The 16821-nt window shown below is 35.6% G+C and overlaps 1 protein-coding gene across 3 annotated transcripts; it reads right to left on the bottom strand.

Moving 5' to 3' along the window:
• Positions 1-503: 503 nt before the first annotated feature.
• Positions 504-14746, bottom strand: LOC133798443 (uncharacterized). 3 transcript variants are annotated; one of them, XM_062236721.1, is made up of 11 exons: positions 14456-14746; positions 13752-13872; positions 12361-13329; positions 12147-12274; positions 11535-11753; positions 10396-11335; positions 9284-9805; positions 8871-9154; positions 3831-3929; positions 3602-3727; positions 504-2822 (listed from the first exon to the last, which is right to left on the bottom strand). In XM_062236721.1, the coding sequence occupies exons 1-11, from the start codon at positions 14558-14560 to the stop codon at positions 1080-1082; spliced, it is 5256 nt and encodes a 1751-aa protein (XP_062092705.1). In that variant the 5' UTR covers positions 14561-14746; the 3' UTR covers positions 504-1079. The 3 variants fall into 3 exon arrangements, with proteins under 3 accessions (XP_062092705.1, XP_062092706.1, XP_062092707.1); XM_062236722.1 differs by having other exon boundaries at positions 8877-9154; XM_062236723.1 differs by having other exon boundaries at positions 14495-14746.
• Between the last annotated feature and the right edge of the window lie 2075 nt (positions 14747-16821).

Raw genomic sequence — 16821 nt, 5'->3', positions numbered from 1 at the left:
CTCTCTCTATCTCTATATATATATATATATATATATATATATATATATCAATTTCATAATTTTTTTTGTCAGGATTATTTTTATAATTACATATAAACATATGCCCAAATTCTACATCATCATTTTAACAATGTATTTACCAATATTGAAAATTTCTCCAATATTTCTATAAAATTAGAGTATCAATTCAGATATTTTCAATTGTAGCAAGAACTTGCATGCTTGTCAACAACACTCCCAACATTTCCATTGTCGTTTGTGCAGTAAAAATTAGCGTGTTATTTCACAAGCACGACCTGCTATAACTCTAAGCTGTGGTTTGGAATTTGACGGATGTTTTGACTTGGAATGAGTCTCAAAAGTTGACAACATTTTACCTGTGCGCTGACAAAGTATTGATACAGGTCAATACAAATTGACAAGGTAATATAAACTAATCCACCGATAAGAAAAAAAGAAAAAATAAAATAAAATGCTAGTGGAAGACTTGATACATTGTAGTATATTACAAAAAAACAGAAACTATTCCACATTCATTTCACGTATAAGATCCAAGTACAATAGTCTATGTAATTACAGTTACTCTACATATATTGATAAACATATAACTGGAAAGTAGCTTCTCTTGCGAGGAGGAAGACAACAGCAAAAGAGTAAGAATAGGTACAAAAATAACTGTCTAATATGAATGGTGAAAAAAATGAAAAAAAAAAGTGGGAAAAAAAGAATGGCTAGTGATGCCTGTGATTTGGATCTCATCTCCTTTGACATAGGTATTCTTTCTTTCTTACCTTAAAAGTCTGTAAGTCTTGCCAAGTTGGTAAAAGCTACAACCTATTTCTGATTGTATTTCTATCCTGTACAAGCTTGTAGTTCCTAAATTCAAAACTAAAGGAGTCCACTAACCTGTGTCGGTAAAAATGGTAACCAAAACAGCACCTGCCGAGGGTGTGCATTTCAGGGCTGTTCATCAATGATACTTGAGGCCTAAAAGCACCAATGTAGCAAAACTGACTCCAAAATCTCTAGCAAATGCAAATCCTACCCAATTTTCTAATCACATTGAAGTACAAACAAAGTTAGCCAAGGTGTAAACCCTTTGCTTTTGCTTCTTCTGCAATACTTTTTTTCATCTCTGTATCTGTGTAAAGGGTCTGATAGGACTTCCACAACTTCACAGAAAATGGATATACCAACAATGCTCTTCTGTAAAATCTCTTAGATATGATGTCGACACCCATTACATTACCCAAGATGCTAGCAGCTTCTACCCATACAAGCTCTGGAGGAATTGGGACAGCCAGGAAAATTGCACTAACTAAGTTTGAGCTTGCCCAGAACAACATACTGGTCAGAGTAAGATCAGTAGAGTTGTTGCGACTGCTCAAATGTCTACAGACAGACATGGCTAATTCATAGTTGGATGGAGATATGTCCAGAATGCCTTCAACAAAATCCACCAAAAGCTTTGGCTTACACAATAATTCGAGTAGAAAAGATGGTCCATACCACACTTCAAGAACCAAGTTTACAAGAGAGAAATCAGATGAAACTGGACAGAATATGTTGCTAATAAGCTGTCGCACTCTAGGTTTCTTGATGCTGTTGATAAATTTTCTAGGCAAAGGCTCAGGGACAGAGAAAGGCAGTGAGTTACCTATGTACCGCTCCAAAATGTTCAACACACCACTGACAGAAACATTCTCTTTCAATTGCAATTCATCAGTGAGCAAAAACATGGCATGCTCTCCAATGCAGTACTTGAAATATTTAGGAATAGAAGCTTTTAATGCCTTTTCAACAGCTATGCAAGCTCCAAGACGATCATTTTGCATTAGCTTATAAAGAGAAAGATTAAGAAATCCAAACATCACATCAATTGGACTTAGAGTAGGAAGAGTTTCCGAAATTGAAACTGAAGCTAATTCTATATTCTCACTATTCATACCATTCTGCTTATCATGGACTTCCCAAACAGAATGAAACCACCGGTCCATGAGTGCCTTCCCAAATTCATATCCTCCATTCTTGACAGCACATTGGGCATACTGATTCCAAATACACTGAATTCCTGGGACTTCTTTTGGCCAGCTACCAAGTGTTTCCTCAAAGCCCGAAAAACTCAGACCCCCAAAATCCTTTTCACGTGCTCGTATTAAAACAAGTTCTAAGCATGATGGATATAGTCCAAGATATCTATCCAACAAATTTCTACAACATTCCAAATTGTCTAGAGCAACCATGCACCTAATATGATTGACAGCAAAAAAATGTGCTGATCTCAGATTAATATCATTTTTAAGTAATTCAGTTTCCATCAATGAATCAATAGAAAACATTCCTTTTTCTATCAACTTAACAGCCCTCTGCTTCTCATCATGAAGTAAAAGAATGGAAGGCCACTCAATTTCTGATGGCTGTTTCTCACATTCAAATTGCTGGACCACGGCATCTGGTAATTTCCTATAAATTACTAAGTAAACACAAGAGATCCAGAATATGCATTTATCAGAAACTGTCAGGCATGAAAGTATATCAGAGAGCAAGACTGGAGGTTCATCAGAATTATTGCCAACAGTGAGGAGGTCAAAGATCTTCTGGATAGCCTTTTCAACATTCCCAGACATGCACAAGCAATCCACCATTTGCAAAAACAGATCTAAGATGCAAGCACTAGCATGCAAACCATCCCAGTCAGAAGCAGTATTACAGTGGCAAAGGGCAGATAGTGCTGAATTATATGTCATTAACCGATCATCAATATGTGTGCGGCTGTTGATATACATAAGCCAGAGCTCATAAGATCCCTGATTGTATTTGACCTGAGAACAGGAAAAGAAGTGTTCCACAAAGAAGTTTCAATTCCGAGTATTGAATGTACTGGGGAAGGCATACCTAAAAATAACACGCCTCCAAGCTCCATTGCAACAGCCGGAAAATATAAAATTGACAACAAAAGAATAACAAAACTGGCACATGGAGCTTTGCTACATGGCTATTTTAATTCTCAGAAAGTGGTGTCAGCAAAAATGTACCCCTTTCACTTTTTTCGCTGTTCCAAAATATATTTCTGTGTTCTTTTCACGGAGAATTCCTAGAAAGAGATCCCCATTTAAATTTGAAACGACATGCAAATGTAAACTGACATGCAGAAAACCCAACTTTGGAAACAATGAACAATACTATTACTTAAAACAAAAAAATAGTTGGACTTGTAAATTTACAAAGAAGGAAATATAGCAAAAATCCTTTGACTTAAGAAACAATCTCAAATATCTATGTCAATCCATGATACCAACACGCACTCAAAAAGACTTGACCACTCAATGGAAATTCTAATGTGATAATCAGATATATTGAAGAATCAGTCAGTCTTGACAAGTACAAAGAGAACTGTTTCTTATACTACTACAGATATATGAGATTAACCACAAAAAGCAACTGAAAACTAGAAATTAAGTTTTTAAGAAAACCTACAACATCACAGAGCTGTCGCCAAACACGGATTAATCTGACCACACAAAAGATTCTAAACAATAGGAATCATGAAATAACATACCGGAATCATGAAATAACATACCGGAATCATGAAATAACATACCGCATAAGAGAACAGGTCATCCTTCCCAGTAGACTTCATACTACCATAGTAAAGAAGAAGATAGAATATCCAGAGAGATATGGATCTTGGATTAGCCTCCAGAGCTCGAGATATAATGTGCAGAGCCTGCAAAACTCAATTTAAAATGATAAGAAGTGAAGCTTCTGAATGTGATTCCCTAGACTTATAACACAGATCACATTCTAAAAACAAACACTAAATAAATTACCTCTTTCATAGCCTCAAATCTGTCTACCTCCTGATTGAAAATTAAAATAGCCGTTTCCAGGGCTTGCTCATTATCAGCCAAAGATTGTTTGAGTTCATTCTAAAACATACATCATGCCAAGAGGAAATTAGCACAACCAAGATATTGATCAGATAACAAAGTAAGACAAATACTGAACTCTTATATGAATGAATCTAATAAACGTAAAAATAGGGGGATTCAACTGGACTGCTTAGCAAAACAGGAGGCACAAGAGATAAAACTCAGCCCACAATTATATCAGAGAGCTCATCTATTAACCAAAATCAAGCTAATAATGAAAACACCCACAAGCAGTTGCACTGGTATTTTATTAGTGCATCACAAAAGGGGGCCCACAAAAGGGGCTGATTGATTTTCTATTTTGAAAACCATAACTTTGAAATATCAGTTTGAAATTGTATGATTTAAAAATGTTGTTTGAAAACTAAAATGATGTATTTTTAAAATTTTGATTGATTAGTTGTTTTGTTGGATAAAATATAGAGAAAAGTAGGAAAATACAAAAATCACGTATTCAAAGATTATGTGTTTATGTTAACTAAGCAAAATAGGCGTGTGATTTGCTCTCTGGTTCTCTCCATGGCGAGACGCAAGAAAGTGAATCAGAAGCTTGCTGTTCGTTCTTCTGTGACTGAGACCTCTTCGGCCAAGCTCTCTAATGAGGAGGGAACCGGTTGTTATGGAGGAGATCTTCAAGGATTCAATGGCGGATTTTTAGAGGTTGGGGAAAACCTATCTTCGGCTGCGTATGAGGTAAATCCTGGCACTAGGGATTCTGGTTTGAAATGGAGTGAGGAGGATGTTATTGCGAGTGATTTTCAAAACTTGGCCAAAGACAAATGGTCCCAATTTCGGGCAGTGATGCCTAACCAGGGTGGAACTCGCCTGAATTATGAGGAACCATTGTTACGAGATGGTAAATTGATTGCACAGATGGATGTGGAGGAGATAGAAGTTGAAGCTTCTTTCTGGAATTCAGCAGTGATTTGTATTGTCCTTGGAGCCAACCCCCCATTTGTAGTATTTGAAAGATTTCTAAATCGAATTTGGGGAAAACTGGGTATTGAAAGGATAGCTCGAATGAATGTCGGCTATACTCTTGTGAAATTTAGGGATGAAGCCACTCGTGATATGGTGTTGGAAGCTGGAGTCGTGCACTTTGATAGGAAACCAGTAATTCTGAGGCCATGGTCCACTGATTTAGACACAATGAGGTTAGTGAAATCTGTTCCTGTATGGGTTAGGTTGCCTGGTCTTGGGCTGCAATATTGGGGTGTTAAGTGTTTGAGTGCCCTTGTTAGTACTATTGGTAAACCTATGCTAGTTGATAAGGTTACCAAAGACAGATCAATGGTGAAGATTGCAAGGGTTTTAGTGGATGTGGAAATTTCGGATGATGTTCCTAAATCCATTAGTTTCCTTAGTGAGAGAGGCCAATTGATGGAACAACTGCGGGAATATGAATGGCTACCTACTCAGTGTAAAGGTTGCAAAGTTCTAGGTCATTCTGAAGCGGTTTGTAATCGAAAACAGAGAGTTGTTTGGAGGAAAAAAGAAGTGAAGCCTGGGCCAAAGCAATCCGAAGATGTGATTGGTCGAACCATTACTGAACCCCCTTTTGTCTCATGTTCAAAGGGTATTGATGGTGATTTAATCTTAAATGATACCCAAAAATCTGCTGCAAAAGAGGTGTGTGATACAAAAACTGGGCAGGATTCAGATTGGATCACTCCTAAACGTTTAGGGGGAGTTAAACATTCGGCACCTGCAACTCAGAATTTGATGAAGAACTCATATAGTGCTTTGCAAGATCGGATAATGGAGGTCAAGAATTTGGGATTGTCTACAACAAGTATTTTCAATGGAGGATTGCAACATACTTAGCTGGAATGTAAGGGGCCTTGATAAAAGGGATAAGCAGAGATCCCTTCGTACTTTTTGCTGTTTAAATAAAATTGGTTTAGGAGCGTTTCTTGAAACCAAGCTTCGGGGTAATAAAATTGAGGAGATGATGACAAATATATTTGTTGGCTAGAATTTTTATACTAGTCCAGCTATTGAAGGTAGGATTCTTCTGGTTTTGCAGTCTAATCTGGTGTCTGTTGAGGTGTTGAGGTGCTGCAGGAAAGTGATCACATTATTCACTGTCGAGTGAAAGCTTTGGGAACGGGCAAAGATTTATGTTTGTCTTTTGTGTATGGGAGGAATACAGTTGAGGAGCGACATCAGTTATGGCAAGCATTGACTAATCTGCATTTTCCAGTTAAACCGTGGCTTTTGGCTGGGGATTTTAATACAACTTTTGATTTTGATGATCGTCTCGGTGGGCATGCTGTTAATGAACTGGAAATGGAAGATGCTCAGAGGTGGAGGGCTCTTGGTATGGCTGATGAATTGCGCACTAGTGGCTCCCATTATACTTGGTCGAATAAACAAGCAGCTGAGGCCCGAATTTTTTCCAAATTGGATCGAATTTTCAAAAATGAAGATTGGATGGATCTATACCCTTAGTCTGAAGCCTTTACTAATTGGGATGTTTTATCTGATCACTGTTTTTGCATTATTAAGTCCATGCCAGCTTTGTTTTCAGGAATTAAACCATTTAGATTTTTCAATATGTGGACTGAGCATACTGGATTCAAGGACATTGTGCTGCATAGCTAGTCTAAGCCGATACATGCTCAAGGATTAGAGGGAATTCTGCGGAAATTGGTTAGACTTAAGCATGTTCTTCGCCAGTTTAATAGAAGGGAGGTTGGTGATGTTGTTCACAAGTATTCGGTAGCTAAGGATCACTACCAATTTGCTTAATATAAACTTCAAAAGGACCCTCATTCAACTAAGCTTCAACGTGAGGAAAGGTCTGCTTGTGAGGTTTTTACTTGCCAATCTAGACTCTATGAAAGCTTTCTTAGGCAAAGAAGCAAGATTAACTGGCTTCGTTTTGCTGACGAAAATACAGCCTATTGTCATGCTTGTCTGAAACTGAGGAAAACTACTAATCGAATCACCTCCTTTATAGATGATTCAGGTCAGCTTAATGATAAATTTGAGGATGTAGTGTCTCATTTTTTGAATCATTTTCGCAGCATCATGGGCAGTCATAGTTCAGCCTCTTCTCCTATTCAAGAAGTGTGCTTTATTCATGGTGGTATTTTGTCACTGGATCAATAACTGAGTTTGCTGAAACCATTTACTAAGAAGGATGTGGAAGTTGCTCTTTTCAGTATTAATTCTATCAAAAGCCCGGGTCCTGATGGGTATGGTTCGGGTTTTTTAAAAGTTATGTGGAAAGACTTAGGAGATGAAATTACTGCTGCAATATTGGGGTTCTTTGATCATGGTGTGCTTCCAGCTGCGATAAATAATACAACCCTCTCACTTATTCCTAAAGTAGAGACTCCTACTAAGGCTGTGGAGTATAGACCTATAGCGGGTTGTAATACACTTTACAAGTGTATTTCGAAAATGCTCTGTTTGAGACTGCTATGGTTCTTCCTCTGTTAATAAATCAAAATCAAGGAGCTTTTGTCAAAAATCGATTGTTGGCTCACAATATACTCATTTTCCAGGACATTATTAAAGGCTACAAGAGGAAAAATATCTCCCCTAGATGTGTGATGAAGATTGATCTTAGCAAAATGTATGATACCATTGATTGGCAATTTTTGGAGGACATTTTGAGAGCCTACTATTTTCCCAGCCGGTTTATTCACTGGATTTTGGTCTGTTTGAAGGGTACCTCTTACTCTATATTGATGAATGGTAGATTACAAAGGGGCTTTCTTGGTAGGAAAGGGTTAAGACAAGGGGACCCTATATCACCCTTGCTGTTTGTGCTTGTCATGGAATACCTTACAAGACTCCTTATTCAAGCTTCTCATAAAAAGGAATACAGATTCCAAATGTTGTTTGGTGTAATCTCTCTATTCCTAAACACAGGTTTATTTTATGGCAATCTATCCTCGGTCATTTACTCACTCAGGATAAACTTGGTCAATGCCATATCTATCTTGACTCTACTTTGTGCCCTGTTTGTGAGCTTGAGTTGGAGACTCATGCCCATTTATTTTAACTGTATCTACTCTCAACAAGTTATATTAAGGGTAGCTTCTTGGCTGGGAGAAGACATTTGGCCTCCCAAATTCGATGACTGGACCTCTTGGATGGTTGGGAGAACGAAAGGTCTAGTGCAAAAAATTGCAGCAGCAGCACTTGCGGCATCAGTCTATTTTATTTGGCTTAATCGTAACTCTTGTATTTTTAGATATTCTGCTTTGTCAGTTGCTAGTGTAGATCACTTGATCAAATCTTGCTTGAAAACTAGAGTGTTAAGTCTTTCTATGAAGAAATATGGGAAAAAAGAGAACACTGTGTTAGAGATGATTAGTCATTTGTAATGTGTTTTGTCTGTTGGTGCTCCTTGTGAGCTTGGTTTGTACTTTTTCTGTTGAGGTTCAATATATTCCCTTTTCATCAAAAAAAAAAAAAAAGATTATGTGTTTATGAAAACAAATAATTGATCCCACGTGTTAAGTGTATCTAAATTCATAAAATCATTTCTAAATCCTAAACCAATCAAGTTATTTATTCATTAAATTAAATAAATGTATAAAGTGTATCAACATACTTAATAAGATTGTAGTTGCTACTAGCATCAAGTTCTTTTATAAAATATTTTACAACAACAACAGACCTAAGAATAGTTTCAAACGAAATAGCAAATAAGGGAAAGACCACAGTTTGCAAGAATATAACAAAGAAGAAGATTAAGTAAGCATGTATTCAAAATTTATGAAGGACAGTAAACATATATGCAAGATTACAATGACATAAAAAAATTCTACACGGGGCATAAAACAATAAAAAGATGTTCTAAAAACCGCACTTATCATGGAAACTGATGACTCATGGAAAAAATGCAATGAACTAAACACAACAAAAAAAAGAAAAAGAAATATTTGAGTTAAAATAAAGAAAGAGGAACAGAATTAATACACAAACCACTCTGCCAGTTCTACTCAGAATATATGATGATTGCCTACTCCAGCTTCCACAGACTTCTATGCGACCATCACTACCTTGTGCGAGTGGCCCATGTGCAGGCAAACCATTTGACAACAAACTTGATAATGTTAAGGATATACTGAAACATTTCTGCCAGCAGTGACTATTTCTCCACGCTAAAACAGATTCGTATGAATGCAGATCAGCTTTCAGAGTATCTAAGCCAACTAGGTATGTTGGGGATATCATAACATCATAGTACTTGGGAACTTTTGCTGCAGCATTATAAATATTTTAAAAGTAATATTAATCGAACCAGACAATATGAGACAACATTGTTAAAAAAATACAACAGACAAAAACTAGTTCCAAATTATTAAAAAAAAAATAAAGTAATTGCATACCATCGGAATCAGAATCATTATTCTGATCATGAGATATAATTGCACTAGAGTTGTCCCTAACATGCTGCCAAGGACATTCATCATTGTTGCACTTTCCTCGGAGTTCATACATGCAAAGGGGTCTAAAGGGGTCAACTGCAATATCACAATTATATGAGCCAATTTCTCTTCCAAAGAATTCGACAATGGCCTCATCTGTTGAGTCTGCTTGAGTATTGCTCCCTTGCATTTGGTCAGACTTGGCACAAGCATCCTCCTTCTTGTTAATACCACTAGTGTAATTCTGTTGATTTCTAGCCAGCCACTCCATTAAAGTCTGTGGTGTTATAGTTTTCAAATTGGCAAAAGCACTTTTGAAGATGTTAGAACTTGAAATCGATATACAAGAAGAATCTTCTTTGTCATAAACTCTGTTATCCTCTGAATTAGTAAGAGAGTGAGAGATCAAACAATTATCTTCATTGCAGTGTTCAAGTTGAATATCAGGTGCATCAGAATTACTTCTCTCCAATCTACCAGGGCCTATAAAAGTAAGAAAAAGACATTGACGTAAAACATTTTAATACTAAGAAAATAAAACAAAATCCACAAAAATAAAGCCACTTCAATTGTACAAGCAGAAGACATATCAAGATTTTTATTGACATTCAAACTAGCATTTCAAAGAGCAACAGTCTCCACATAGCAAAAAAATGAATTGCTAATACGATGTAAGCTCTTCTTTTTAACATCAATTTTATTTCGTCATCATATATAATATATATTATATATAGAGAAATGTGAAATGCACTCTCTTTTACACTTTATTCCTTCAATATTTGACACATGTATATTACTAATCATTTATAATATTTTTAAAATATAAAATGTTTGAGTAATGTCCACATGTCAAGCATTAACCTTTAGAGCGCAAAAGAGTCTCTTTAGCACTCTTATGTATATTTTGAGAGGTGGCTTACTAAATAATTCACTAGATCAACATATTCTTATCAGGTTTCAAAATCATTATGATGCCAATAGTAACAAAAGTCAAATTATGTAAAAAAAAAAAAAACGCTGAATACTGGAAATGAATACTAAAAGGAAGTGACCTCCATGATCAGATTGTTCACCTTCTTCTACCTCAGAGGATGGAAAATTCTGTAAACTTGTTTGGGTTTTTTCACTGCTAACATCATTCTCAGTTCCCTGTTCCGTAGTAAGGGGGATATTATTACATGAACCACCAGTCTTTGACAAATTTTTTGCCCCTAGCCTTGCAAAAAGTTCAGATCTCAATGTTTCTTCAAGTAGAAAAGATTCCCTGGAGCTATCAATGGACCCTTTTCTACCAGGTTCCATAATTACATCTTTCTCCATATCAACGAAACTGTTGTCATTTGTAAGACACCCAAAGCCGGGTTTAACTGTTTCACGTTCAAATGAAAATGACTCATCGTCTTCATCAATATTTGGATCATTAGAGGAAGATCGGACCCCATCAGCAGCTGCTTTGTCCCTACAGCACAATGGCTCAGATGTACTAGCATCTAGTTCACTGCCCGGTTCTGACCCCAAATTTTGTCCATTCGCATGCCTATCTGACGTTTGAACCGGAAGAATGTTGATATAATGGAAATTGGAGCCAACTCCTAGTGGATTAAAACCATTGTATTTGACTAAATGATTGCTTGGTGGTAAAAGAAGCATATTCTCAGACACGTTATTAGAGTAATCTGACCCAATTCCATCTTTCTCATTCTGTCTTGAGGAGCATAATAAATCTGAATTGTCCATGATAAATGATCGCAAGTGGGTAGAGTACAATTCTCTTTTGCGATATAGATCAGAACATCTAGCATTAGCCTCAATCAGATTCCTTTGAGCCTTACGATAAGCTTTGAGAGCATTTCTTTCTTCAATTTCACATCTATGTCTAAGCTCTTGTGCTTCCTCGAGATCTTTGTCTAATGAATCCTCCATTTCAACCAATGATTGTACATTTATGCCATTACGTTCTGACACATTTGCATTACTTGAACAATTCCAAAAGTTTTCATTATTTAAAGATGCCTACAACATTCAGGCAAAGATTTATTATGAAAAATAATACAATTGGGAAAGAATCACGTTGAGAGATGCCATATGGCTAAAGAGTCAAAATTTTGCCTTAAAGGGAATGAAAATGCTTGATGTATTTTTCTGCATTAAGTTTTGTACTGTTTTGTCAGTTTTATGGCCTCTAACTTGAAATTAAGGCCTGGAAACAAACCTGACTCTTATCATTGACTGCCGGCTCAGGTATCTTGTCATTGGATGAGATGTGAGGATGGTTGTCAAGCAAAAGATTTTTTCCCACCATTGCTTTGTTAAAGAAAGTATTTGGTTGTTGACGAGGAACAATTTTGCTTGGATTCAATTCCACATTGTTAAAGAAAGTATTTGGTTGTTGACGAGGAACAATTTTGCTTGGATTCAATTCCACATTGTTCTGCAAATAAAAAAAATTAAAATAAAGAAAGTAAAATTCAATGATTAAGTTCTCATAATATCATACCATATTTCACAATAGTACAAAGATCTGCCAAAAATATCTTGGGAGAAAAAAAAATCCACGGAGAATAGATAATTGTTCTGAAGAAGTAACAAGAAGAACAGCAGAAAACACTCAAAAGGCTATTCAAACAAAGTGATGATATCTATTACTTTCCATATGAGGTATTGAGCATAATCAGCAGCTTCTAACCACATATGTAGAGAAGCCTAGGACCATAGATATAATTTTTGTAGCACTTCCATAGAAAAGCACATTTAAGCTTTTACAGATCGCCCAAAAGCGACCATGTGAAAGTGCTTAAACAGGCAAAAGGAGGCTAAGGCTTACTAAGTTCATTGGGACAACATTAGAAATCTTATTTGCTGCTGGTGATGCATTCGGGGTTAACATAGAAGATGATTCCACATGTTTACTATTTCCACCAGACTCAATGCAATTTCTGACGACAGTAAAACCTGCACAGAAATCCCGCTCAATTAGCCATGACATCTAGAATTATGACTCACGATAAAACTTAAGATGAAGAATAAAAGCTCTTCACCATCTTTAGGCACAGCAGATATATTTTCCGGTAAATCAGCTCCTTGTTTCCAATTTTTCTGGTGCCATTTAGTGATACTTGGTTCTGTTCTACCCGCAGTATTTTCTTTCTGTCCATGATCTAACTTAATGGTTTCTGCCATATTATTCTGCATTGGCTGTTGTTTTAACGGCAATATAGATCTTCCAACAGACACTTCTCGCAGGCCCATTGAATTTAGCTGATTTGAGTAAGATCCAGTGACTTTTGTACGTTTTTTCTCTGGTTCTTTTGATTCTCTTTGTGCACTTTTGGCAGAAGTGGCACCAATTTTCCTAGCTGCATCACTAGGTAAACTCATTGCATTATCATCCCTGAGTGAACCTGCTTCCTTACTTCGTTGTGCAGACTTAAGCTTCAATTCACTTTCACGAAGTGCAATCTGCTGACGCAAGTCTTGAAGCTTACTATTGCTCAGGCCTACACCTTGATCATACCCACGTTCCTGGCTTGATACATTTTTCTTTAAAGAATTAACTTTTCTAATTCGATTACCATGCTCAACTGGCAATTGCCCAGCACCACTAAAATTGGGTCCAGGAATTTTGGCCACTGATGAAATAAATGTTCGACTTAAAGGCAATCTTTTGGGTATAACTTTGCTTACAGTGCCAGTGGCAACCTGTTTGTTTAACTTTGAATGTAAAGGGGCAGGAGGTTTTTGATTTCTGACCACTCTAGCTATACTACTTTTATTTTCAGCAGCTTTTTCTTTTACACATTCATCAGAATCACTGCCACTGTCATTGTCCGAGAAGCGTATTACAAGATTATCAGTGGCTCCCACAGAGGTGCACCATCCAGGGCCCGGACTCCTAGTATTTGATGGTACCCGGCTCTTATCAAAATTCTTCTTAGTCATTGGTTTAATAGATGCTCGGGAATGAATATCAGCAGTCACTGCAGGATTATTGCTGAAAACAGCGTTATCTGATTAAAAAGACAAATCAAAGTCAGCATACGCTTGAAGAAAAACAATACTTTGTTCAAGCTTAAATCCTTGTCCATGCAAAATGTCTCCACAAGTACTAAAAATGCAAAAAAGATAAGAGGGCCAGCTCTAGCACAAGTCCATGAGAATTCAATGACTCAACTCTAAAGTTCTCGAAAATTGTTATTAATAAGAAGACAACTCTGAAAATATATGCAAGCACATGCGGACCAACACATCTGCATTTTAATCTTTTATCCAAAAGACGGTAAATGATTATAAATTGGTCAAAGCATATTAGTGGAAGAGAAAAGCTCTTGAACTATACTTTGGGTGAAAACTGAATGAAATTACACGTGCATACCCAACCTCAGGGAATTTCAATAGAGTGTAAATGACTCAGATGCCTAGCAATACTCACCTTCGTGAAAGTCGTCACTGCATTTGTTTTCTGGAGGAACAGGACCCAATCCTGCAGGAGCATCAATACTAGTGCACTGTTGGGCAGAGCAAACGTGATCTTCCTGAGGTAGAGACGGTACCTGTATAAGAAATTCACATAAGAAAAAATGAAGACCCTAAAGAAATTCACATAGGCATGACCATTTTCGAAAGAATAATTATAAAGTGAAGGCTAGTTCAAACTCAAATTTCCATATATCAGACTGCAAGCCAACACCAAAGACTTGAGGGACTCAAATTTCACAAACTACCATAACAAATAGAATTAAAAATGAGAACAATAAGAGCATAAGTACGAAAAATTACAACCTAAATACATTAAGTGATAGGAAATGTGTTTAATTAGCTAACACTATATAGATATAAGAAGCAGCAACCAATGAATTATACATTCAAAATCTATGCCTCAAATTTGACATCATTTATGACCCAAAAGATAATACAACTAAAACATTTTCAAAGCTTTATTAAAAACTCAATGAATATGCTCATTTCCCGTTTCTCTTCTGTAATACGCAAATCACAATTATACTGAACATCTATATAAATAAATATATATAATAATAAAGCATGAAATTAAACCATAAATCAATGAAAATGACCAAACTAAAGATCTGAAAACAACAATCAAAAATAAGAAAAGAGGGTTTGGAAAGACGGTACGTCCTCGTCGTCCGAAGATAGTTCGCCTTCTTCTCTGACCTTGGGGGAGGGTTTATCGTGAAGCTCGGGGTTGGGGATTCTCAGCTCGTGGTCGTCAGACTCCATACTCAGTCTCTAAAAGTTGGTACGCCCCTTTCTCTTGATTGAACAGAAAGGTTTTCAGCTACTCCATAGAAATTTCCTGAGAGAGTTGGGGGCGGGGCTCTGAACTCTGCGTTCCGTTTCTGATGCAAGTCAGTCGAGAATCCAGGCAAACCAACTTTTGGGGTCAAAAGCCGGATTACCCTCGTTCCTTAGGCCTTCTAAACTTACTACTACATGTCGTTTAAACCTTAAATGAGCTTTTCGTTATCAATTTCTTTCGAAAAGGGTATTTTTGTTATTTACGAAACTTGAATGAATATATTGGACATTTCACTAAAATTTTAGGACACTTTTCTCATTTGCATTAGGAGGGCGATATTTACACCCTAATTAAATTAATTTCTTTAAAATTTATTCTTAACATTTTTTTTCTCAATTTTTTAAAATTTTAAGTTTTTTTATATTAATTTCAATCATTTTATTTTATCTTCTTTTCATAATTTTTTTAAATGCTTTTACTTTTTTATTCATATATTTTTTATGCCTAAATATTTAAATTATATTTTATTTATATGTAATTTTTTAAATATGAAAAAGAACAAAAATAAATTAAAATAAATGAGCATAATTTAATAAAAAAAGATATATTTTATATCATTTTTTAATAAAAAATGAGTGTTTTAATAATCCAAATGTCATTGGCATTAATATATGTTCTTCTCACCACTATATATATATATATTTATATATAAAAAATGTACAAAAATTCTTGATTTTAACGGTTTGTTTTGTTAAGTTTAACTAAATATTCTAAATATTTAACGAAATATATTTTTAAAATTGTAAAACCCTTTTATTGGCTAACTTTAATTTAGACAAAATATTTTAAAGTTATTGAGAAAAATCAGTAGCATATCCTTATTGATTCATGATTTAATTATCAATTGATTCAGCTGATTTTTAGTGTGAATACAAGTTTTACCATATTTATCACAAATAAACTTTATTTTATAAAAATATGTATTTCAATTATCTTGAGAAAATTTTCAAGGATCATGCTTCATCAAGAGATAAGCAAGTTTTCGAAAATGAATATGGTCAAAAGAAGTGACCAAGTTGGTTCTACCAGATAAGTCTGATATTGATGCTAACTCAACAGTTTCCTTTTCTGTTGACACAGAATTAATCTGGCTGGGAGATTTTCAAATCAAAGAAATTTGCAAATATTCTTGTATTGATTACAAGATCTCAGAAAGAGTTGGCATTAGACGATTTCTTCACCTATAAATACCTTGCCAAGGCTTTTGAAAATTCCACCTCTTCTACTTTTAATTTTGTTGTTATTTTGAAGAGTGTTTCTTTGTAGAGATTAAGTAGTTCACCTTAATCTTTGTGAGAATGTTGAGTGTACTTGTGGATATATCTATCTAGTTATTTGTAAACAGGTAGTGTCAATTGTGAACGTGTTCCTAAGGATCTTTGGGAGAGGATTCTATCTAAGTCTCATTTCGAGAGGAAGAGAGTACTCGCTGTTCTTTGAAGGGATTTTAAGAGAGTCAGCGTTTCATAAAAACCAGATTCATAGAGAATGGTACAACAAAATTGCGGCAATAGTTTAAGAGGGAGTCTTACATTGTTTAAGTCCATGCTTTTGTATATATTATTTCTTTAATAATTGGTTTATTCTCTAGGCGTGACCCCGTGGATGTAGGTTATCTGAAAGGATTTCTGAACCACGTAAAAATTCTATGTGTTGATTTTTTTACCTGTTTTCCTGTTTCTGTTTTAACATTTGCATCAGTTGTGTTAACAAATCTGGAATCAGTTTAAGCAACTTAAACAGTATTCCACATTTAATTAAGTTGTTTATCTCTAATCACTTGGCAATATTAAAATACGGAATTTCAATTGGTATTAGAGCGGGTCACTAATCTTTTAGTGAGATCTTGTGGTATTCCGTTCGTTTGTTTGTTATGTCTTTCTTTGCAGAAGGTGGCTCAATAACACGTCCTCCCTTACTGAATGATTCTAACTATCCTTATTAGAAAGTTAGAATGAAGGCCTTTATTAAATCACAAGAAGAAAAGGCGTGGAGATCAATCTTAACCGGTTGGACACCTCCAACTGAATCAAATGATGTAACAAAGGTAAAATCTGAACTTAACTAGACTGATGCTGAAGATAAATTGTCTAGTTATAACAACAAAGTTCTGCATGCTATCTTTAATGGAGTTGGTGAAGGATACACAAAATTAATCTCCTCCTATGAATCTGCCAAAGAA

Source organism: Humulus lupulus, chromosome 8 (assembly GCF_963169125.1).
Source record: "Humulus lupulus chromosome 8, drHumLupu1.1, whole genome shotgun sequence".
Lineage (NCBI taxonomy): Eukaryota > Viridiplantae > Streptophyta > Magnoliopsida > Rosales > Cannabaceae > Humulus > Humulus lupulus.
The sequence above is the reverse complement of the archived record's forward strand: the minus strand, read 5'-3'. Positions and strand labels throughout refer to the sequence as shown.